This window comes from Phascolarctos cinereus, unplaced genomic scaffold, assembly GCF_003287225.1.
Source record: "Phascolarctos cinereus isolate Bilbo 61053 unplaced genomic scaffold, phaCin_HiC Scaffold_726;HRSCAF=1367, whole genome shotgun sequence".
Classification (NCBI taxonomy): domain Eukaryota; kingdom Metazoa; phylum Chordata; class Mammalia; order Diprotodontia; family Phascolarctidae; genus Phascolarctos; species Phascolarctos cinereus.
Genome location: NW_027556098.1, coordinates 126,610,310 through 126,636,750, shown reverse-complemented (window position 1 = coordinate 126,636,750; position 26,441 = coordinate 126,610,310). Strand labels below are relative to the sequence as shown.

Genomic DNA, 26,441 nt, shown 5'->3' with positions numbered 1-26,441 from the left:
TATGCACTTGAAGAAGGAAGAAGACCCACAATAAAGTCTATAGGAATGACGGTTCATGGCTGGGTAACTGGCTGTATAATCCCTATTGTCCGCTGGCATGGACACAAATATCACATGTGCTATGAATAATCAGGTCTTTCCACACCTGGTGCCAACTCAGGCCATCAACGCAGATGACAGGCTTTTAATTTATTTCATTTTGATTTACTTTTAATAGATAGCAGTTACATTTCATTTGATTTTCAAAATAACCCCATGAAGTAGAGAACATTATTATCCCCATTTTATAAATAAACTGAGGTTTCAGTGTGAAGTGATTTTCTTATAGTCATAATCTGACAGACATTAACCAAGAAACTACATCTTTCTGACCCCCAAGTCAGTGCTTTCTCCACTACAAGATGCTGCATCTCTTGTAAATAGTCCCAAATTTCTGGAGGGCAAGGTACCATGTCACAAGCATAGGATGTTAGGTAGCTCAGGTGCTTCTGGTTAGGATGAAAAGATAAATGTGCAGGCATCCACCCAAGAGTGATCTGAAGTCAACGAAGTATTTGACAAAAACTTTAACCATATCTTATTTAACTTTGGATCTCTATGTCTAGCACAGTATTCTGTACACAGCAGGTGCTTAATAAATGTTTGTTTAATTAAATTTATCTGATTGTGAATAAAAGGGTTTTCTGGATCACGGATAAAATTTCAAACTAGAGCTACATGGTGGTGAAAGTGTCCTACCTCTCTTCAAAAAGGAATAGAACACTACTATGCCTACTTACTGGTCTGTGGTTTTACTCATCAGCAATGCCAGTCATTTGGAAGGACAGTACTCGGCTTTTCTGAAACACATTCAGAGGGTGGGTTGCCACCTATGCTTTCTCATCTAGAGTGGACAGGAACTGGGCAGATCATTCCTACAGCTGTCAGGCTCTGGGGTAATAAGAAAGCCATGGCTATAGGTCAGAACCAGGTATGGTAAATCAAAGGGAAGCATGCCCCAACAAATGGTTCTACTGGGACCCGAAATATCGCTTAATTTCAGACACTACTTGATTAATCCAAGAAAGTTCTTTAATATATTAACTTAGGTTAACTTGTCTTGAATGGGGCCTGGTATTGGGTAATGATGTAGGTTTAATTCCAGTTGAGGATTCAGTATTTAAGTTAGCATAGTACAGAGATTCCCAAAGTAGGTGCTACCACCCCCGAAGGGCGCTGGAATGAGCCAAAGGGAGGGGTCGTGGTAGTAGCTTCAGGTACAACTGGGGGGGCATTAAATAAAAATAAGAGGTTTGTGATAGCATACAGAAAAAAGAGAAGAAAATTTTGAAAAACCATTCATACATGTTTCATCTGTTGTGTAACAGAGTTAAAGTCATGGTGATTACATTATTTTCCAAATAAACACACAAAATGCACGTTATAACTGATCAGTGGGTAAGTCCACTGACATGTCTTTACAAAAAAGTGTTGGCAGGTGAACATGTAGCACATTGTGGGGAAGTACAGCATGCATCAGTAGGATTATATTTGTGTAATGAGTTGTTTATAATACAATACTATATGGTTACATGACACAATATTTCATCATTAAAATTTCAATGCAAGAAAAAAACCAGAAATTTGCAATAAATTAGTAAATTTAAGATGTGCCATTTTAAAAAAATATTTTCTATTTTTTTGAAAATGACTCAAATTTCAAAAAGACCATTAAAGGGTTAAAAAAAGTGGATGGGGAGGGTGCTGAGTAATTTTTTTTAAGGGGGAAGTAGGCCAAACGAGTCTGGGAACCTCTGGTCTAAAATGAGACTTTACTGGGATCTGAGTTGACTGATGTTTATGGCAATGAGGTTCTTTTAATCATCCAATATCAAGGGTTGAGTTTAAGTATAAGGAACATTGCCTTTGCTGATAACAACTGATATTTAAATAGTAATTTAAAGTTTACAAAGTGCTTTACATGTATTACTTCATTTGTGTGACATTCTGAAATCTTCCAAAGTTGTGAGGTAGAAACTCCAAGTATTATACAATCAATCAACAAGTATTCATTAAGAGCTTATTATATGCCAGGCAGTGTTAAACACAAAGAATGAAAAAAAATCCCTACTTGCCATAGTTCACATTCTAATAAGAGAAACAACTACACATAAAAAAAAAATACATAGCATAAATATCCAGTTAATAAATACAAATATATACAAAACAATTAAATACTTGGGGGGGGAATAAGCATTTATTAAACACCTACTATGTGCCAGGTACTTTGCTAAGTGCTTTACAAATACTATTTCATTTGAGAGGGCACTGGCCCATTCCAGGCATGGGGGACAGCCAGTGTAAAGGTGGAAGACAGGATATTATGTGTGAGGAACAGAGTAGAGGCAGACTGGCTGGATCTGGGGAACAGAAGCAAGTCCAGTCCAATGAGGCTGAAAAGATTAGGGTTGGGTTCTTTTTGCCTTTTTTTTTTTTTAAAAAAAAGGAGCTTTTAAAACCTGGAGGCAATCAGAAGCCACTGGATTTGGTTGAGTTGAGTAGTCACAAGATCAAATAGGTGCTTAAGGAAAATTACTCTGGCAGCAGTATATAGGATGGAATGGGGTGGGGAAAGACAAAGCAAGGAGACCAATTAGGAGGAAGTTGCAGTAATCTAGATGAAAGGTGATGAGGGACTGAATTAAGATGGTAGGTCTGCCATTAGAAAGGAAGGGTTGGTTGCAAGAAGTCTGTGTTAAAGTAGAAACAAGATTTGGTAACTGAACAATTGATATAAAGGAGAGCAAGGAATACAAGGACAACGCCAAGGTTATAAACCTGGCATACTAGAAGAATGGGTGGTACTTTCAATAAAAACAGGGAAGTATGGAAAAGAAGGGGAATTATGCAGAAAGATAATGAGTTGAATTTTAGACAAATTCTGCTGAAGATATCTCTAGGACATTCGTTTGAAATATCCAATAGGCAAAATAGTGGACAGTCAAAATCATAGGAGAAGATACCACATACCAAAGTAAATACTAACTATACATAATGACATTAAATAATTCAAGAAGTAAAGTGCTAATAAATCCCTCAATTTTTAAAAATCCCATGAGTTTCATTCTCAACTTTTAACATTCCCACCTTTCTCACTCTAAAAGATACTGAATCCTTACTAGCTGTGTGACCTTGAGCAAGTCACTTAACCCCAATTGCCTGGAAAAGCATAAATAAATAAATAAATAAAAGATACCAAATCCCTATGCCTTCCCAACTGCCATCAATCCTCATCTTTTTTTCTTAACCTTCCAAGTCTTGCAATGAATATTTGGAATTCATTTCCTAATTCCAATTTATTTCAGAACACTTTTCAATTTTGTTACTAGTGTTCTCCCTCAAGTGAGCTCAAGGTAGAAAAGCGACTTCCTCTAAGTAGCTCTAGAGAGAAGGAAAAAAAAAGGAGAGAATCAAGGACAAATTTCTCAGCCTCGTATTTAAGTTCCTCCATGATCCAATTTCACCTTACTTGTTAGTCTTATAACTTACACAGTATGATTGCTTCCCTCTAATCAGGCTACTCCTCTTACTATCTTCTAGCCATTTCACATCCATTTTTAATATTTTATTTTTATTATGAACTTAAATATCAACAAGCATGAATATTTCAATCAACAAAGAACAGAAAAGAGGAATATATGAGACTGAATTATTCCATAGTTTTTAAAAAATTGTATATTAAATTTAAAAGTATATCAACAAATCTGTTCAGCCTACGTCCCTTTCTAAACTTCTACTTTTATGTGTATTTCTTAATGTTTCATTGGCATTTTTTACTTTCTTCTTTTTTTTGCATCACTATCACTACCCATTTAAAAATCAGTACATAACCATATTTAGTTATTTCTTTTTAAAGAGTTAAAATGTTAAACTCAGACCACTTTAAAATTAAGTAAAGAAATACAAAACTATTTTTAATTGTAATTCCACATTATGGTTAAAGTAGCAGGAAAGAGGCAGCTAGAAAGAAAAGGAAAATAGAAAGAAAAGAGAATGGAGAAGCAGAAAAGAAATAGGAAAAAGAAAAAAAATGGAAAGAGGGAACAGTACAACAGTGAGGGATGAAATGGTTTAAAACTAAAGCTGTTTTGAAAATAAGCCACCCTATCAAGAAAATCGGGAATTTTTTTTTAAATAGGAATATCCCACAATAATCATGAAAGCCATTTGGTGCTGGTTAAAAAATATTTAAGTTGATCAATGGAAGAGATTAGGTAGACAAAACCCAGATACAATTGAACACAGTAGCATAGTATTTGATGAACCTAAGGACTGGGTGATGGACTCAACATTCAACAAAACTGCTTAGAAAACTGCAAAGCAATCTGACAGAAATTAGGTTTAGAGAAAAACAACTCATGCCACACACCATAATAACCTCCAAATAAATATTCTACATATAAAAGGTTGTATCAAACAAATTAGAGGAGAAAGGAAGGAGATAACTCTCTGCTATGGATAAGGGGGAAGTTCTTGACTCAACAAGAGGCAGAGATAATCACAGGAAGGAAAAAAAATGAACATTTCTGATTACATAAACTGAAAAGCCTTTGCAAAAATGAATGAATGAGATTACAATTTAAAGAGAAACAGTTAACTAGGAATTTAAAATATTTACAGGAAATTTCTTTGATAGAGACAGCTATCCATGACATATAAGGAACTGATACAAATACTTAAGAGCAAAAGCCATTCTCCAATATGTAATCAATCAGATAATATGAAAAGACAGTTCTCAAAAAGAAAGGCATGCTATCAATAACCATATGAAAAATGTTTCAAATCACTAATATGAAATCCAAGTTAAGTACCTTCAAGTTCAGCTTCACATCCATCATAATGGCAAAGATGAAAAAAGATGGAAAATTACTATTGTTTGTTAGAGCTATATGTGAGGATAACCAACCATACTATTGCATTTTTGATGGGGATGAGAGTTGGTCCAAACATTGTGAAAAGTAATTTAAAACTACATCTAAAAAGTCATTCTTTGAACCTGCAAATACAACTCTGGTCACAGACCCCTAAAGAGAGCAAAGGAAGAGGGAAAAGTAGCACTTTTTGTTGCTGCAGAGAATTGGAAACAGGTGACACATCAGTTGGAGAACGGCTGGATTATGGTATATGAATGTAATAGAATATTCTTGTGCCCTAAAAAAATTATGAATATGATGGACTCAGAGAAATCTGGGAAGATTTGTATGAATTAATATGTAGTGAAGCCAGCAGAACCAGGGTAACATTTTATATAACACTGTAGAGTAAAACAGCTTCAAAAGACTTAAGGACTCTGATCAATGGAATGTCTACTTACAAACCTAGAAGCCTAACAATAATAATAACTAACATTTACATGGTGCTTACTATGTGCCAGGCACTGTGCTAAGCACTTTACAATTATCTTATTTGATCCTCACAACAACTCTGGGAGGTAGATGCTATAATGATCCTTATTTAACAGATGAGGAAACTTAAGCAGAGGTTAAGTGACTTGCCCAGGGTCACACAGCCACGAAGTGTCTTAGGCCACATTTGAATTCAGGTCTTCCTGACTCCATAGGCCCTGTGCTCTATCCACTTAACCATCTAGCTGAAGAATCATGTTTCCCACCTCTTGCTAAAGTGGTTATGGAATACAGGTGCAGAAAGAGATGCCTTTTCAGTCACAGTAAATGGGTAAATAATTAAATTTGTTTTACTTAACTATGCTTATTACAAGAAGGCTTTATTTTTTCATCGGGAAGAAACAGTGTGGAAAGAAGTGGGTAGATAGTGAAGTCAAAATCAATAAGTATATTAAGCACCTACCACATGCCAGGCCCTGTGCTAGGTGCTGGGGATAAAAGTACAAAGAAGAAATAACGTTGACTTTTTGATGACCTTACATTTCAATGGAGGAGAAAACAAACACATATAAAAATATACATACGACATAAAATATAAAGCTAATAAGAAAGAAAAGAACATCCTGATTGAGGGGGCGATCTGTTGAAAGAAATGGAATGGAATGGGATGGTTTGGACAAGCAGAATAGACTTGTTAAAGACTAAAGCTATTTTATCATATGAGCCAGGGGTGAAGGAAGAGAAAGTGCCAGGAGGCACTTGAGTGACAGAAGATGACAAAGAGGGAAGAAGAGGAAGTTCATGGCAAATAGCCTCAATTTTTTTTCTGTGAAATATGAGGCAGGGATCTCCATTGAAAAGGTGGGAAGAGGGGGAGCCATGGAAGGTTTGGGATGGGATGAAAAGGTTTGGAAGAACTGCTATGAAGAGTGGGATAATGAATTGATAAGGGAGGTATAGTAGAATTGCCAAGCAGCAGTGAGAGCCCAGTTGAGGTTGTATAACATAAATTTGTGGTATAGACAGTCAGAATACCCACATGATTTTCTCCACCTTCATTCAGCAGTCCATGTATAGAACTGTCCAAGAGAAGGCAGTAAAGAATTGAATTGGCTCACCAAAGGGTCAAGATGGGGAATAAAGAGAGTAGCTAGTACAAGAGAGATGGCCAGGGAGAGAATTGAGGGGTCAAGGGCTTGCAGGTCATAGGGCAAATGAAGAGTACAGTTTTGCAAGGGAAGACAGAGGGAAAGGTGAAAAGATAATAGATTATTGATAGATAAGGTGATTTCAGAATTCTTGAACATGAAGGTGGTACAAATTAGAAACATCAAAACTCTCACAGAATCTCTATTCAGATCACTCAGAACACCAGGATTCCATGAAATTTGAAATAGTCTTTGTTTGACCAAATGGCAAAGAATAAAAACCAAATTCCTTAGTCTAGCATTCAAAGTCCTCTATAATATAGTTTTAAACTACCTTTCTACTCTATATTCTAACTAAACTAGATTCATCACTGTCCCCAAATAAATCCCTTACTTTCCTGCTTCTGCACCTTTGTTCAAGCTATTCCAAATGCCTGAAATGACCTCTTCTTACTCCCATTTCTATCACTCACTTTTTTAAGGCCCAAGTCAAATGCTATCTCTTTCATAAAATCTTCCCCAATTATCTCCCAACCTGGAAAAGATTTCTTTTTTTATATGATATCAAAGTATTATGTACTCCTCCTATATACTGATATTCTAATTTGTATTATATTTATCTGTCTATATGTCTTCTCCACCTGACTTCTATCTATATGGTAACATCCTTGAGATCAGGGACCTTATTGATCTTAGTTGCCCTAGCATCACACATGGGTGAATAAATCAATGTTTGTTGGATGGATGAACTAAGAATCCAAGTCAAAATAAGTGTTCAATGACTAATGTGAAAATATGTATAATAGGAATGTACATGTAGAGCTTATATCAGATTTCATGCCATCTTGGAGAGGGAGGCAGGAAAGGAGAGACAGAAAATTCAAAACTCAAAAGCTTTTGGAAGTGATTATTGAAAACTAAAATTAACTAATTAAATAAATAAGTGTTCAAACCTTTCTCCCCTCAGAATATCATATAAATGTTAATATAAAGCTGCTAGATTAGCTGGTTTTGCTTAACTTTTTCTTGGCTATAAGGCAACATTCAATGGCAAATGGAGTATATAGCAGAAAATAATTGTGGTATAAAAAGAAAAGGTATCAATTGGGGGGAGCATGGTGTAATGGAGAGAGTGCTGGACAGGAACACATGGGTTCAAATACCACTTTAGAGCCTTACTAGCTATATGACTCTGAGCAAGTCACTTAACCTCTATAGGCCTCAGTTTCCCATCAGTGGGTTGAACCTGATAACCTCTAAGGAGCTTTCTAGTTCTAAATCTATGATTCTATGGACTTTTTTAAAATTAGTGTTCATAGTTTATAAATTAATGGAAACCTTATACTATATTGGTCCAAATAGAGAATATTCCCACATGTAAATCACATCTCTTATTTAAGATCTCTATGAATGTAGACAAATAGGCACACACTAAAATACACAAAGATACACACACACAAAATCACTGTATTAAATATATCTATACAACATATTTACTGTGGGAAAAAATTTTTTTTGCATTGCTTTCATTCAGTTAAAGATGTTCTGTTCATTTTTATCATCAATTTCATTGTCCCTTAACTAAGAGTGTAATATAGTCTCCCCCCCCCCCCCACTTCACCTTAAGTTTTCCAGAAACCAGCCTCCGGGTAGAAGTAGAAATCTATGTTTAGACCACTATAGTTTTTTTACACTTAGAAGTCCTACTTCAATATAGATTCTACTTCAATGCCTAATTGTGGAGGTAACCTTGAATTTTTATAGACTATATAGGCAGAACACAAGTTCTGGCTGGTTTAATGAACTCTGTAGTTTTTCAGCATTAGCCACTAGACTGTACACCTGTTGTCATAACTATGTTATGAGAGGCTCAGCATCAGTTTGGCAACAGGGTGATGAATTATAGCAATTTTCTAAGAAAATCTAAGTTGGAGAGTTGGAGGGAAAAGGAGTTGCCAATGGAAGAAATATCCATACTAATGAAATTATAGGTACCTGAAATATTGATGCATGATATTTTTATAAATATGATAGGAACTAAATTCAATATCTATCAAATAGCAGATGTATGGAACTAAATTCTGTATCCAACAAATAGCAAAGGTATTTATATTTGACAACTCTATATCATGTAGTAAATACTAAAAGTTATATATTAAAAGTAATTTATTGCTAAACATTTGTTGTTTCAGTGTTTAAAACCTGAAACACCACAGAGCTAAAAGAAAATTTGCATTACATTTTCATTTTCCAAATGAGAAAAACATGCTAATTATGCCTGTCTTATTAGCTCCTACATGCTTTTTGTTGAATCACAAACAGAGTGGGGAGGGAGGTGAAGAGAAGTAGACCACTAACTGACATTACAACTAGAAAAACTTATATTCTGAATATGCCAGTAAGAATACACCAATTGGGGGCACCTAGGTAGCGCAGCGGATAGAGTACCTGCCCTGGAGTCAGGAGGACCTGAGTTCAAATATGACCTCAGACACTTAACACCTACTAGCTGCGTGACCCTGGGCAAGTCACTTAACCCCATTGCCTAGCAAAAAAAAGCACAAACAAAAAATAAATAAAAGTGGTAAAAAAAAAAGAATACACCAATTGCCAAGGCCAATCTTTTTTCAATAAATATTCTGACTATACATGTGTACCTCTTATCTAAAATATATGTAATAACTAGATAGACCATAGGAGCACAGTGAATAACCAAAGTTCAAAATAGGCAAGTGTTCTATAGTTTCCAGAAGAAAAGGAGCCATTTCAACAAATATCGTTATACCTTTAACTTGCAGTCATGGTGGCACCAGCAGGCAACATTACAGAAGTTAGGATAGATCATGTCTACTGGCAAATCAGAAGAAAGCTAGATTAAGTCCAGTATCACTGGAATCCCTTAGTATCATTATTAACTTGAGTCCTTCAAATTTTAATATGAGAGGCTTAGCCAGCAGGGTCTCCAGGTAAGTCAAGGAGACTTCCTAGTTCTTTTCTCCACACTTTAAGGCTGTCACTTGGTATTAACACATTGAATTTAGGTAGTGCTATTGGCCTAACAAAACAGCCCATCTAAGAACAGACATCACAACTGTACTTCCAACTCTCCTTGGACCAATAATAAGAAGTCATAAATCCAGTAGTATTGATTTATTTTGGTATAACCTTTGATATACTTCGAATAGTCAGTTCTTTATAGTAAGTTAATGCCAAACTATTTTAAATGTGTTCACTGAATCTTTAGAACATGTCACCCATTGGTTTTACTATTATTTTGCTATTAAGAAAAAAGGATGACTAAGTTTTTATGTTTATATAAAAAGCTCTAAGTGTCAAGTTACAACCCACATCAGTTAAATGTAAAGCTGTAGCCAAATAGGATGACAAAATGCCTAGCATTAATAACAGCAGAAAGATCAGAATTTGAGAGTACCTAGAAAATCTGTACCGCATCCTTTAATATGATATTTTTTATCCACGAGGCAAAGAAAAATAGGATGGAAATGTTTATTTTACAGTAAAATTATTATTTTTTTTGCATCAATTAACACACTTGATCCTGTCAGGTGACAGTATTACACAGAAAGCATATCCTCATCCTTTAAAAAAAAAACAGGCACTGGGAGGAGAAAAAAGGAAATAGCTGTCATGCTATCTAGAAAGAAAACACAAAACAAAACTAGATAGTAAGAATTTGTCAGTATGGTTCCAACACTGCCTAGGGAAAAGAAAAGTATTCTAAGTCAAAAGAAAAGTTTATTCCATAGTTAAACAGATTAGTTCACGAATAAACTTATTAGTTCAACCTATCAGTACTGTACTAGATACCAAGTAGTAAAAAGAATCTCTCCCTTAACAGAGTTTATAATTAAGGTGAGAAGACAAGACATGTATCCATAAAACAACAAATAGCAAGGCAGCTAGTGATGATTGTAAAATTAATGAGTTAAATAAGAAACATTATCTAAGTTCAATATGGAAGAACATTGGGCCAAGAACAGTTTCACACAGGTCAGGAAAGATTTCACAGAGAAGGCAGGAATTAAGATCAATATTGAGAGATAAACTGGGTTTGTACAAGTACAGAAAAAGAGATAGGGTAGTATCTCTTTAAAAAAACATGGCGTACTCTGTGTGAGCAAATACATGGAGGTAAGAAATTGCAACAGAAACTCAGGAAATAGAATAAACCTTGAAGTACAGTTTCTATGAATAACGGAGCCTAGATTCTGAAACATTCTGACCATCAGATCATAGAATTAAAATGAAAGGGTCCACAGAAATCATCTAGTTCAAGGTCCTCATTTTAATGATGAATATACTGAGGAACAGAGAAATTAAGTTATTTGCCTATCCAAAATCAAACAGGTAGCAAGTAGCAGAGCCAGGACTTTACTCCAAATCCAACTTTCTCTCTGATGAAATGCTTGTCAATCTACCTTTTTATTACCAATTCAGTTTCCCAGTTACCTCAATACTAGAAAAGAGGTCACCAGAAGAGTGTACATGGAACTTTCATTCACTTAAAAGAATGTATCAGCAAATTTAATAAATTGGTATTCTGGATCAAATCATCCCTCTGTTTGAACAGTATAAGCAAGTTATCTCAGATACCAATCACCTCTGCATGAGATGAAGTTCGGGACCTACAGAAGTGTGAAACCATATCTCAAATTGTGGCAACCCCACCAACACATTGCACTTCATGAGATAAGAGCTAAACATCCACTTTGCTCTATCCAACAATGATTATCACAACATAAATTAGGAGGCAGCCCCTGAAGACTGAAGAAAATGGTTTCAGGACAAAATTTTTAAAATTACTTTTCACTGCAGATAAATACTTGAAACAGAGAGATGCATGGTTGATAGCACTAAAAAAAGTTTATTTAAAAGTTAGGAATGTTCATAGTACCCTAATGGACTATAAACTGCATTGAGGCAGAGGCCATGCCAAATCTAGACTCTATAATTCCCTAACCTCTAGCACAGTACCATGCTTACAGTAGTTGCTTAATAAATATTTATTGAACCGCTGAATCTTTAAACATGTGGTTGTTAAAAGAAAACTACCATTATACTCCAAAAAATACTCTTTGGTGTCACTGTCAGAGATAGAACAATGGCCTAGTCTGATTATGGTGAGAACATGCGTTCTTAGACCTTTGTGTTGAGTTTGATAAATAAGACACCCTGAAGTATATAAAATTTATTAAGATTGACTTAGGACAATGTCATGGACAGCTCAGGGTAAACTTTTATTTAAAACTGTAGTATTTGCATTGTCAATGTACTATGCTATATTTAGAGTAGATAAGAAAAGGTCCTATTTCTCTAGTCCTGAGGTGCTCTGTTCAAAATCCTCCCAAAATACGGTGTATGCTGAAGGAAAGGGATGTAATTAACTTAAAACCACAGTCAAAAGGGGTTTTGGAAGTAATCTGCTCAGGTAGAATCTCAAAACCCAAAGCATTAGAAAGGGTATGAAAAGAAAAGCAATGGAATAAAGAAATGGGAGGGTCTTTGGGGTCCAAAAAAAGTTATCTGCTTCAACTCCCCAACCCAAGTAGAAATCCCTTCTAAAACACCTCTCATAGTTAAGCGGCCATCCTGTCTCTGCCTGAACACTTCCAGCTACCTTTATAAGCTCGCTGCTTCTCCAGTCCTACATCTAACTACTTTTGGACAGCTCCAGTTGTAAGGGCTGTAAAATTTCCACCACTGGTCCTACTTCCGACCTCTCTCCAGCAAAACCGATCGGGGCATCCTCTCCCTTCTAAGTGACAGCCTTCCAAGCGCTGGAGGGTCAAACTTACAAGTGTGCCCTTTCCCCATGCTAGTGAACGTCTGGTCACCCTCTTTTTATTCTTTTAATTCCTTCCAAGGAGTGGATCTGTCGTTACCCATCACTAAGCACAGAAACCCCGGGCGGCTCAAGCCAGAGAAACGACCCTATGGACAGCTCCAGATAGAAGAGATCAGACCACGCTTTTACGAGACTTGCAGCATGAGCCCCCCAACCTCAGCACAAGCGACTCCGCACGTGCCCCGCACCCAGGCTTGGCCCCCTTGAAAGTCGGGGGATCCCCGACCCGGAGCCCCGAGACCGGCAGGCTGCCCTAACTCCGCCCCTCCCTTCCAGCCTCCCCGGAGCTCCGCGGGGAACCGGGGAAAGGGGGCTGCCCCACGCTCCCGGCGGGGAGACGAGCCACCAGCCCCGGCCGCCACCAGGTGTCAGGGCGGACAGACCCCAAGGCAGCCCGGCACAGGTGGCGCCGGGGGTTCCGGGGCTCCGTAGAGCCGCGCCGCCAGAGGCTCATCTCCGATTCTCAATCTCCAGAGCGAGCGCTCCCCAGGCACCTCCCCGGAGCCCGGCCGGCTGAGGAGGGAGGGCTGCCCCCCGGGGGACCGGACGGGAACCACGGGAGTCCTTGAAGAACGCGGCCGCGCCCGGAAGGCGGCGGAGCGGCCCTCCTTCTACCCCTACCCTGGACAGCCGCCGCGGGTCACTCACCGAAAGGACGCTCATGCGGATTGGGGTCTCCAGCAGACACGCCATCTTGATCCTTCCCACCGGGTTGGGGTTAAGGCCAGAGATGGCGTCGGCACTTTCGACGGCGGCCTCCCTCCCGCCGCTTACCAATCCTTGTCACTAGTGGAAAGGCTGGCGAGGGAAAGGTGCACACCGCTATAGGTACGGCCGTAGCTCCTGGATGGAGCCTTAATAAAGAAAAGAAAAAGAAAGAGGAGCCTTCTAACGAATCGGCTTATGGGAAACAGACATTAATCTTAGTTGGGGGGATTGAGACGGAGGGAAGGGGCGGTGTTCGGCAGTTGGCGCATGCGCGCATGGGGAATTGCCCTCGTGCAAGCCCTCCGCCTGGGCGGGGCAAGGTCTTTGCACGCGGAATGAGGGCCCTCTAGAGGATAAGAATTAATGGAGTGTTTTTCATGTTCTTTTAAGAGAAAACTTTTCTTGGATTTGGACCTGTCAGGAACCTCGTGCAACCCTTTCGTTTTACAAATGACGACGTCGAAATTCACAGATATTGGGACTTGTTCAAGGTCACACAGATAGTAAAATAAAATAGGGATCCCATCGTAGGTTCTTTGAAGCGCCCTCGGGGCCCTTTCCTTTATGCCTTGTAAGGTTTTTAGAACGCTTCTCAAAACACTTTACAGATGAGGAAACTGAGAGAGAAGTGAAGTGACTAATGCCACATATTCAAAGTGAAATTGAACATTGGGATGATTATATAATTCAGGGGAAAAAAAAAGCCAAAGCAAGTAAGGATGTAACCTTAGAACGCTATATGAATGTGTTAAGGTGTGCGGACATTGCTTGAAACTGCACTAAGACCCAAAGTCTCCAGCTTCTGAGATAAGAGCTCATTATTTGACAAAAACTGCTGGGAAAACTGGAAAATAGTATGGCAGAAACTAGGCATAGATCAAAATCTCACACCTACCAAGATAAGATCAAAATGGGTACATGATTTACACATGAAGGGTGATACTGTAAGCAGATTAGGAGAGCAAGGAATAGTTTGCCTATCAGATCTATGGAGAAGGGAGGAATTCATGACCAAACAAGAGATAGAGAACATTATGAAGTGCAAAATGTATAATTTTGATTACATTAAATTAAAAAGGTTTTGCACAAACAAAACCAATGCAACAAAGATTATAAAGAAAGCAGAAAGCTGGGAAAAAATTTTTACAGCAAGTGTCTCTGATAAAGGTTTCATTTCTCAAATATATAGAGAATGGATTCAAATTTATAAGAATACAAGTCATTCCCCAATTGTTAAATGGTCAAAGGATATGAACAGGCAGTTTTCAGATGGAAAAAGTCAAAGCTATCTATAGTCATATAAAAAAATGCTCTAAATCACTATTTATTAGAGAAATGCAAAATAACTCCGAGGTACCATATCACATCTATTAGATTGGAGCAGCTCTTTTTGTGGTGACAAAGAATAGGAAATTCAGGGAATGCCCAGCAACTGGGAAATGGCTAACTAAGTTGTGGCATATGAATGTAATGGAATACTATTATGCTATAAGAAGTGACAAGTGGGATGATTTCAGAAAAACCTGGAAAGACTTACATGAACTGATAATGAGTGAAGTGAGTAGAACCAGGAGAACATTGTACACAGTAAGAGCAACATTATGCGATGATCTGTTATAATAGACTTAGCTCTTCTTAGCAATACAATGATCCAAGATGGAAAATGCTATCCACATCCAGAGAAAGAACCATGGAGTGTGAATACAGATTGAAGCGTACTATTTTCACTTCAAAAATTTTTTTTGTTTTCATGATTTTTTTCCCCACTTGTTCGGTTTCTTCTTTTACAACACACCTAAAGTGGAAATATGTTTAACTGATTGCACATGTATAACCTATATCAGATTGCTTGCTGTCTTGGGGAGAGGGGAGGTAAGGGAGAGAGAGAGAGAAATTTGGAATTCAAAATCTTATAAAAATGAATATTGAAAACTATCATTACATGTAATTGGAAAAATAAAATGCTTTCTACAAAAAAAAATAATAAGCTAAAAAAAATTAAAACAGGAAACTGCACTAAGACTTTGGGACATCCTGTAGAGTGGAAAGTTTACTGGACTTGGAGCAAGGAGTTCCTTGATCTACCAGATAAATACTTGGGGATGGTCATGTCCCACTCACAACCAATAAGTTTGAATGCTTTGATTTTCATTTGACAGGTGAAATAACAGACCTAGACAAAAACAAACAAACAAAAAACCCAAACGACCAAAAGTAGAGAACTGGCTAAATAATCAGTGGACACACTTGATCAAGCATGGTATAAATGGAGATAAAGTAAATTCAATCTCTTAAAATCTTTCACTGGTGATTTTATTTTCAAAATTAAATTTTATGGATAAATTTTGTCAGTCATTTTGAAGTAACCCACTCCCTTCCCTCTACATTGAAACCTCTCCTATGACAAAAAATTGTGATTTAAGCAAAAAATATCCAGTGTAGTGACCACACACTTGATTTTATAAGGCTTTGATGGGGAATCTAGAAAAATTTCCATTCCCAAATTATCCCTTTAAATGGAGAGATTGGAGAAACTCAATCAAAGAACAGTAAATGGATACAATCTTCCAAACCAGAGCCACAAATTTAAAGTGGTTATATTATAGGATTTAATATCTGAAAGTTTTAGTAGAAATTGAACAAAATTATGACCTATTTAACTTTGACCTGTTATTACAAATAGCCAATGGGCTAACAATTTTGTCCATTCATAAATATGACATTTTGTAAGGATGGCATAACTACAAATAGCTATGACAAATATTCATAAGAAGGGGCAGGACCTGAGAACTTCAAATCAATGAAGCTTACTTTCCTCACAAGCAAGGTGACCAAATCTATAGTAGAAAGCATAGCATTGAACACAAGTATAAGTAAACTATTAAAGGAAATGTTTTTCAGGAAACTTTGATACTTCCATGGATCTATGATCTCACTGATGTGGGTACTCACTCTTCAGATCACAACACATCCAAGATTTTTCAATCTGTGTGAATCTTGTCCATTCTTCTAGTGGTTTAAAAAAAAGGGGGGGGTTGTTTGTTTTAATCAGCCAAGATTTGCCTTTTCACTCTCCCTAATTGCCCTACCCCAGATGGGACCATGAGAAAAACAAAAGCATTATAAAAATGTGTAGTTAGCCAAAACAAATTTCCACATTGACCATGTCTACCCGACATCCCCCCACCCCCCAAAAATGGTCTCATTCTTCATTCTGAGCCTTTCACCTCTGCATCAGGAGGTAGGGACCATGTTTTGTCATTAGTCCTCTGGAATCCTGGTTGGTCCTTATGCCGATAAGAATTCAGCACAATAATATTCCATCACATTTATATAACAGAATGTTCATCTGTTGTGCAATTTATCTCTCAGATAATCCCTCAGCTTTCCATTCTTTACACTTCAAAAAGAGCCATAAGTATTTTTGTATATCCTTAAGAGTTTGTTTTGTTTAGGACTAATCTCTCCCTAAATTGGCCCTCCCTCTAATTTTCCCTCTCCCTCCCACTTCTCTCCTTTTCCTATTTTCCTGTTGATTGAAATGTATTCCTTTATCCAAATATCTGTATATGTGTGTCTGTATATATTCTTCCCTCCTTTGATCACTTCAAATGAGAGTAAGGATCAAATGTCAGCTAGTGACCCACCTGATCCCTTCCTCTTGTATAGATAGCTACTTGTGCACCCTTTAGTATGTGAATTAAATTTCCCTAATCTTTTTATTCCTCTCCACCCCCAACAGTGTATTCCTCCATCTCCTTTCCATTTTTTTTCTAGAAGATCAACAATCAACAACAGAACCATTCCCCAGCCTTGTTTAACTGGATTCCTTCTAAAAGTCCCAACTCTCCCATGATGGTAGGTATCAAACAGGACTCATATCATAACCCCATATTTTAACATGAGCAGTTAGACGCACTCCCCCTACCCAAGGATACTGTGAAAGTTTTGGAGCTGTCTTTTATCTAATATCATCAACTCAATAACCTACTGTTAACATTCTCCACTGTTAGTAACCTGTGACAAGCACCCCGTTCTACTTAACCACTTAACATCCATTAGATTTTAGGACATTTGCTTTGATGATATAGCATTTAAAAAGTACAAACATTCCCTCATGCATTCTCAGAGGCATACTCACCCCTATACCACCTCAGTCTCTGAGGATAGTGGCCTCATATTTAGCATAATTTCTACATAATATTGGTCCCACCAAGTTCCTATCTAGGTATGACATGATGGCTAGATGAGTCCTTGTCTCTGCTTCTGCTAGACTGGGTCTCAGTGGTTACTCCTGATGGTCAATCCTTCCTCCTTGAGCAACTGATGCTCTGCCAGCTGCAAAACTTGACATTGTGATGTTGGGACAGCAGAAGTCCAGAAGTTCATTATTCTTACCTTTAGACACTCATAATCCATTCACCTGGAATATAAAGGAACATTAGAAAGGCAAAAAGTTTGAGACCAGTTTTCATGGGACCACTTAGCCTTAGAGGGAGAAAGTCCAGGTCTCTTCCCTTAAAGCACTATCTCTTACTAGACTCCATCAGGAAAGAGATCCATAAAGAGAGGGCAGCAGAAGATAATACCCTAAACTAACTGAAGCTTTTTGAGACCCCCTTCCCTCAATTTTAGCTACTGCAGACAATTCCTATTCACCTTGTAGTTAGCAGATTCAAAGCAGTTGCAAAATATCTAAGCATGTTGCGTAGTCTCTCCATTGTATGTCTCTCTGTCTCTGTCTCTCCCCTCTCTCTCCTCTCTGTGTGTGGGTATATGTGTGTGTGTGTGTGTATACCCACATACATACACACATAAATGTATGTATGTATATATTTTAATAGACCTCAATCTCAGAATCAGTTTCCTAACAAACTTAAGCACTGTGTTTAAAAGTAAAAGACAGGTAATTAAGAAAGCAAAAGATATGTAAGTATACTTAAGAACTATAAAGACCTAAAATAATTCATATATTAAGACATACACTTCAAAAACCTTTTAGAATTAAGTTTTAGGGAGACCCTATAGAGTTGAATATTTAGGGTAATACATATTTTTCTTCTATGATTAATTAGGTTTTAATTTAAGAGTTTTCATAGGTTAATAAAAGTAATCACAGTGTTTTTGGTTAAATTTCTGAATGGAGTAGTTGTGCTCTGGGGAAAAGATATGATGGCAAAAAGAAATATGAGTTCATTATAAAAAGAGTATTGCATATAAACAAAGTAAAAGCAGAAATAGGGTGAAGAATAGACAAAGACATGACAAATCCAAATTGAAGTTCCTAATACTTTCAAATGGTGGGACTTCTGGACAATACGGCTGCTAAAGGGATGCAATTGCTGAGCTTCCTTACTACCCTATCTCTACTTCTACAAAACTCTGAGATATGCACTAGACCAAATAATGACCATGAAACACAATGAGAAAATATAATATGTGCCTTCTTCCACCTCCAAACTACACAAAAAATCAACCAGTAGCCCACAGGTTATAGAAACAGAGAACAGCAACCAAGATTGGGCTAATATAGGCAAACAAGCAGGTACCTTCTCAGATCAATCAGAGATAGGCCACAGATACTTGTAAATTGTAAGGCTTTATATCTAGAAGCAGTAAGAATGAAGGACTCCTCAAGAAAGACTCACCGTAGTCAGAATCCCCAAGGTTGTCTGAATCTCACTATGAGAACCTTGGAAGCCACCAGGGAATTTAAGGTACCTAGAACTCTGTCCTGAAATGCCATAATGGGCCCTGAAGATCCAGCACTGAATCTCAAAGATGTGAGAGTGCCTAATCCTTGCAGTTGGAGGCTGGAGCATGAACCCAAGTGACTAAGTATAAGATGAGAAAGGGCTGATCATTCCACCTAAAAGTGCAGCAAAGGGTAAAGTCTAGTTCTGCCAAAATTCAATAATTAATTCAGAAACTAAAGCTAGAGAGTTGAGTAAACCAAAGAAGACACCAACCAATATAAAATATCATCGTAGTTCTAAAATTTACAACCAAATATCCAGCCTAGGAGGGAATTTACTTTAAAACAACTGCAAGCAGAGACTCAAAAGTGGAAAAAAAAAAAAGAGAACTTTCCACAATGAAATCATGAATACTTAGAAGAAATGAAGCAAGAGATTAAAAAAAATGAAATAAATTTTAAGAAACCATAATTGAAAACTATTGGAACCAGAAAGCAAGGTAAAAACAGAAAGAACACACCAATTAATACCTGAAAGGAACTCCAAAAGGAAAAATATTAGGAATATTATAGCCAAATCCAGAGCTTCCACAGCACAGCAAAATATTGCAAGTATCCAAAAAGGAGTTCAAATACCAGGTCAATTTTATATAATTTCACATATATAACCTATATCTGATTGCTTACCATCTCAAGCGGAGGGAGGAATAGAATTTGAATGTTTAAAAAATCAAATATCAGGTCAAGTTCAGTCAGTCTCAGGATAAGAGAAAGCAAGGCAGTGAAAAAAGGGAGGGAAGATTAGGGGAGATGGTGGTCAGAATCAAAACATTGTGAGGAGGGACAGGGTAAAAGGAAAGAGAGACAGAGAGAGAGAAATGGGAAAAATAGGATGGAAATGCAAAGTTAATAATTATAACTATGAATGTAAAGGGGATAAACTGACTAATAAAACAGAAGCAGATAGCAGAGTCGATTAGAAACACATCTGAAACAGACACATACACAGTGAAGGCTGAAGCAGAATCTACTATGCTTTGGCTGAAGATAAAAATAAAAGCAGGGCTAACAATCATGATCTCAGACAAAGTGAAAGCAAAAATAGATTTAATTAAGGGATAAGGAAGGAAACCACATTTTACTGGAAGGTACCATAGACAATGAAGTAATGTCAATATTAAATATATATGCACGAAATGGTATAGTACCCAAATTTATAAAGAAGTTAAATGAAGGAAGAAATAGACAGCAAAATGATAATAGTGGGAGACTTCAATTTTCCCCTTTCAGAGACGGATAAATCTAACCAAAGAATAAACAAGAAGTTAAGGAGATGAATAAAATTTTAGAAAAATTTGATATGATAGACCTCTGAAGAAACTTGAATGGGAATAGAAATATACTTTTATCTCAGTGGTATATGGCACCTACACAAAAATTGACCATGTATTAGTGCATAAAAACTTCACAATCAAATGCAGAAAGGCAGAAATATTAAATGCAGTCTTTTCAGATCATAATGCAATAAAATTTCATTCAATAAAGTCCCATGAAAAGATAGATTAAAAATTAATCAGAAACTGAATAACCTATTCTTAAAGACAGAGTGGGTCAAAGAACAAATTACAGAAACAAAATAATTTCATTAAAGAGAATGACTATAATGAGAAAATGTACCAAAATTTGTGTGATAAAGCCAAATTTATGAGATACAGTACTTAGGGGAAAATTTATATCTCTAAACATTTACTATAATAAATTAAAGAAGGAACGGATCAATGAATTGAACATGCAATTTTAAAAAACTAGAAAAAGAACAAATTTAAAATATCCGATTAAACACCAAATTGGAAATCCTGAAAATCAAAGGAGAGATTAATAAAATTGAAACTAAGAAAATTATTGAATTAATAAATAAACAAGGAGCTAGTTTTATGAAAAAACCAAGAAAATAAATTAAACCATTGGTTAATTTGAGTTAAAGGAAAAGGGAAATCAAATCACTAGTATCAAAAATTTTAAGTGAATTCACCCCCAATGAAGAGGAAATTAAAACAATTATTAGAAGTTATTTTGCCCAATTACATGCCAATAAATTTGACAACCTAAGCAAAATGAAAGAATATTTATAAAAGTATGCATTTTCCAGATTAATTAAAGATGAAATAGAATACTTAGTAACTCCATCTTAGAAAAACAAAGTGAACAAGCCATCAATGAATTCCCTAAGAAAAAAATCTCCAGAGCTAGATGGATTCACAAATGAATTCTTTGAAACATTTATAGAACAATTAATTTCAATATTGTATAAATTATTTGGAAAAATGAGCAATGAAGGAGTCCTACCAAATTCTTTTTACAACACAAATGTGGTGCTGATACCTAAACCAGGAAGAACAAAAACAGAGAAAGAAAACTATAGACCACCCTAATGGATATGATACGAAAAAATTTAAATAAAATACTAGCAGGAAGATTACAGCAATATATCACTAGGATCATACACTCTGGCTGGGTGGGATTTATACCAGGAATGCAGGGCTGATTCAACATTAAGAAAACTATTACCATAATGAACATATCACTAACAAAATCAACAGAAATCCCATGAGTATCTCAACAGATGCAGAAAAAGCTTTTGACAAAATACAATACCCATTCTTATTAACAACACTACAGAGCATAGGAATAAAAGTAGCTTTCTTTAAGATGATAAGTAGTAGTTATTTAAAACCACCAGCAAGCATTATTTGTAATACGGATAAGCTAGAAACCTTCCCAATAAAAGCAGGGGTGAACAAGGTTATCACCACTATTAATCAATATAGTACTAAAATATTAGCTATAGCATGATAGCAAAAATAAATTGAAGGAATTAGAATTGACAATGAGGAATTAAAATTATCACTCTTTGCAGATGACCTGATTGTATACTTGGGGAATCTTAGAAAATCAACTAAACAACTAGTTGAAATAATTAACAACCTTAACAAAGTTGCAAGATATAAAATAAACCCATATAAATCAACAGCATTTCTATGTATTGCCAATAAAGTCCAGCAGCAAGATATAGAAAGAGAAATTCCATTTTAAATAATTGTAGACAATAAAAAAATATTTGGGAATCTACCTGCCAAGACAAACCCAGGAACTATATGAACACAATTACAAAACACTTTTCATTCACACATATAAAGTCAGATCTAAACAATTGGAGAAATACTAATTGCTCATGGATAGGCTGAGCCAATATAAAATGACAATTCTGCTGAAGTGAATTTACTTATTCAGGGCCATACCAATCAAGCTACCAAAAAAGTATTTTACAGAACTAGAAAAAGTAGTAACAAAATTCACCTAGAAGAACAAAAAGTCAAGAATACCAAGGGAATTAATTTTTGAAAAATGTGAAAGATTGTAAAGTGGTTATCATCAAAACAGTCTGGTACAGGGACAGCTAGATGGCTCAGTGGATAGAGCTCAGGTTTGGAGTCAGGAGCACCTGAGTTCAAATCTGCCCTCAGACACTTGACACTTACTAGCTGTGTGACCCTGGGCAAGTCACTTCATCCCACTGCCTCACCAAAAAGCAACAAACAAACAAACAAACAAACAAAAAACAATACAATCTGGTACTGGCTAAGAAATAGAGTGGTGGATCAATGGAATAGATTAGGTACACAATACGCAGTAGTAAATGATCGTATTAATGTTTCATAAACTCAAAGACCCAAGCTTTTGGGAAAAGAATTCACTATTTGACAAAAACTTCTGTATGGCAGAAACTAGGTATAGAACAAGATCTTACACCATATACCAAGATAAGGTCAAAATGGATACATGATTTTGACATAAAGGGTGATACCATGAAATCCAGGAGGTTAGCCAGGTGTAAAATTATAAAAAACATTTTTCCTGCTTCCTGAAAAAGGTGATGGACTCAAGGTACAGAAAGACACACATATTTTTGGATATGGCTATTGTTTGGATTTGATTTAAGCATTCCTTTTGATTTTGTAAAAGAAAAATATCAATACTATATTCTACATTTTAGATACAAGTCTGAAAGCAACATTTAATCTAACATTAGTATCTGAGCACTTTAGCTGAGAGACAGAGACACAGAGAGCAATAGAAAGAGAGAGACAGAGGTCCAAACTGACAAACTGACTTTATTCTTGTACGTTTCTCTACCCCCAAAATTAGTTGAGGTGTCATTTATAAAAATCTTGAATAAGGAAAAGCTCTTCATATATTTCAGTTTTGGTTAACATTCCAGAACAAGAGTCAACATTCCAGAACAAGAGTCGCTACTCAATTCCTTCCCTGACTATTCCACTCAAGGATTCTCCTGGAGTAATAAAAGGGACCTTCTCATTTTAATCAATATCTCAATTGTTTCTGAAGCAGTATCTTCCCTTGGGCAGGTTACAAGAAAGAGTGCTGATGCATCTTGGACCAGCTAGCAGAAGCCAATCGTTAATTTTTTTTTAATGTGAGCATCCACACCTCAGAAATCAAGAAATGCTACATATCAGGGCTTGGTTTACTAAGTTTTTGTTGATTGTCTAGACTCAACAAAGCGATGGAGAAAATTCTAATGAAGTTGATTAAACTTAAAGTGTATCATGCATATTTCTTCCTTCTCTTTTCATTCTCCCCTTCCTACCCCTAGAACTGGTTGTGAAACATTTATCAGCATACCTCAGATCACAGGCCAATTGCTTCAGGGGATAGGGAAGGCAATGATGAAAACAAGACAAAAGATAAATTTGGTTAACACCACTAATCTACTTCCTCAATATATTCCTTTTATTATAATAGTATTATTTATTTATTATTATAATATAATATTATAATATTATTATTATTTGAAAGCATGATTTCAATATGCATCTTCAATTCCTCCTTTCCATGCTTCTCAACACAATTATTTGAAGAATAATCTATATTTATTAATTCTAGAATCTCAATTTTGTGCCTGCTAATCAGTAGAAAGATATATTACTCAAGTTGGTCCAAAATATGGACTTCTCTGGTTCTGCCCCGCCCCCTTAATACAGAGAATGCAGCAAAAAATGAGATGGCAAGTTTTTCAGATGTTGTAACAGTATGTCAAGTGACCAGAAGGCTAGAGGGTATTACCTTGAACTGGGGTACAGAAAACAATGCAACAAGACCCAATATTCAAATATACCTAAGCTTCTAGCCCTTTATTTTTATATGGTAGCTAGAGGCTTGACAGATTAGTAAAGCTGTCTAGGATCAAGATGATTCAGTTTAAAGGCAACTGGAACTTAGAAGTGGCATTATTTTGGTTATTTAGCCAGTCAGTAGTCTGATTCCTTTAGTAACAGATATTACAGAAAAAGACTTGAATCTGTAAACAAATTGCTCCAATACAGCTATCTATAACTCATTTGTAGAATGTACTTCCTATTTGTGAATACAACAAATCTTATTAAGTATTGCAACTGCATCCTCATTTTAGATTTATTTTGCGTATACTGCAACTGGCTGGTTACAAAGCATAGAACTTATGTAGCTTCCCTTTTCCATACCAGATATCTGGTGTTTTTCCAGAATCATTTACTAAGAATCAGGAAGGCTTCTCTGAGAATTTTACATCTCACACATCATGATGGATTACTTAGTGTCTGAGCTAGGACCCAGATTCTCTTCATGGGTAATGGGCATAAAAGAGCCATTGTGAATAACTACACTCCTACTCTGAGAACCTCCAGGCATAATTCCAGGGCCAGAGGTCAGAAAAGAGTCTTAATGTTTTGAGCAGTCTGGACAATATTGACAAGTGAGCTCACCATTTATGGCCCATATCTTTTCACTCAAGAAATTCTTGACCTCAGAGCTGGCTCTGTCCTGTTGGAGTATCTCAGCATGTTAGAGTCAATTTCATTGCTTAATGATGAGAGCTCTCCTCTAGTTGCCTAGTGCTGAAATCATGTGGGGCTCTCCCAAATCCACCTGCAGCTAATTCAATTAGGCTCCTATTAAAGGGCGATTTTTCTGATTATGTCAACTATCAGTCTCTTTCTTGGCATTTATGTTCATTACAGATTGAAACTTCAGTTTTGGCTTTACTGCAGAAAGTGTCTAATTAAATCTTCTTACCTCTCTGAGGTAGTAAAAACACAAAGTTGATAGTCAAGTCTAGTCAAGTTGTGTTAATAAGTCATGTGTGGTCTGAGAGGAAAAAGTGGTATTAGGAAGCAAAATGCTGTTTAAAGAAAGGGTCATTCTGAAATTCTTGGTATTGCATTTACAACCTTCTTTGCCAGTTTTCAATTTTGTAATAAGATAGCAGCACAGTCCCATTCCCACTTAGAGGCAGCCAGTGGCACAGTGGATAGAATACTAGACATAAGGGTCAGGAAGATCTGAATTCCAATCTGGCCTCAGAAACTTACTAGCTGTGTGACCAGGGTCAAGTCACTTTACCCCAACTGCCTAAAAATAAAAAATTTTTAAAAAAGAATATATTTGTGGAACTGAGTTACAATGTAGTTGGCAAAAGTATAAAATAGTAAGTGCAGCAGCCTGTTCCAAACAATTTTCCCATTCTCAGCTACATTTTTCACAGTTCCTAGGAAGATATTCATCTAGAATTAATATATGCTTTTGTTTTTGTTTTCATCCTGGATATGGTAGACAAACTACCACAAATTACAGTCATTTTCCTCTAGAGTGGCACATCTTCTTCTCCTGGACTGGGGGACAGTTACCTTGTCCTCTTGCTCCAAATTTCATGGAAGCAAAAGTCCTTTTACAACATAACAAACATTAACTCAGTCTTAAAGATCCCGGCTTTCAGCAGTGATTTGGTGTTTGACAGTAATTTAGTTACAAAAGTCTTTTAACATTTTCCCTTGTGACTGCCCTAGAGTCTACTTTGTGGTAGGGTAAACATCGATTTATTCTAAAAACATATATACTACAACAAGAACACATTCATTATTGAATGAAATGAATATTGAATAAAATTCAGCATTGAATATAATCAATTTATGTGACAATAAGCATAATATTTCAGTGTAATGTGCCCTGAGAAAACAAATAGAGAGGTAGATCTATAATGGTTGAAACAGGCTCTAGATTTTAAGTTAGAAAATCCAGGGCTTGAATCCTGGTCTTTGATGTTTTCTACTAGTGAGCCTTTAGGTGGAACATTTCATCTTATTGGGCCTCCATTAAGGCAATACATCCTGTAGTACCTACATCACAGGGTTGTTGTGAAGGTTGAGTAAGAATCTCTAATTTCCTTCAAAATTCATTTCAAATACTACCTCCTAAATAAATCCATTTGTCATTCTCCTTGCTGCTGCCATCCCCTTAAACACACACGCACACACACACACACACATATTATACATTTACATGTGTGTATATATGTGTGTATAACATTTATATATGTAATAGGCCTTTGGAACATGTCCAAATCACCTAACATGGATGTGCACCATGCTTCTCTATGTTCCCCTAGCACTTGGGTGGGAATAGTCTCTTTCAATTGACTATGTAGCCATAATAGTCTGAGTCTTTAAAACTGCAGCATTGGACTGCCTCACTCTCTTTTCTGCACCCTTTCCCGATGCTACCCAGAGGGTAGTTTATCCACATCC

The 26,441-nt window shown here is 36.5% G+C and overlaps 1 protein-coding gene across 6 annotated transcripts in view; it reads right to left on the bottom strand.

Moving 5' to 3' along the window:
* Positions 1-13,331, bottom strand: part of ARMC8 (armadillo repeat containing 8) — a 137,148-nt gene extending 123,817 nt beyond the window's left edge. For 3 of the 6 annotated variants that reach the window (XM_020986112.2, XM_020986116.2, XM_020986115.2), the window contains exon 1: positions 13,047-13,329. In XM_020986112.2, coding sequence (XP_020841771.1) covers positions 13,047-13,091 — 45 coding nt within the window. In that variant the 5' untranslated portion in view covers positions 13,092-13,329. Of the gene's footprint in view, positions 1-13,046 lie in introns of all 6 variants that reach the window. The other 3 variants (XR_002324425.2, XM_020986114.2, XM_020986113.2) reach the window with 3 other exon arrangements.
* Between the last annotated feature and the right edge of the window lie 13,110 nt (positions 13,332-26,441).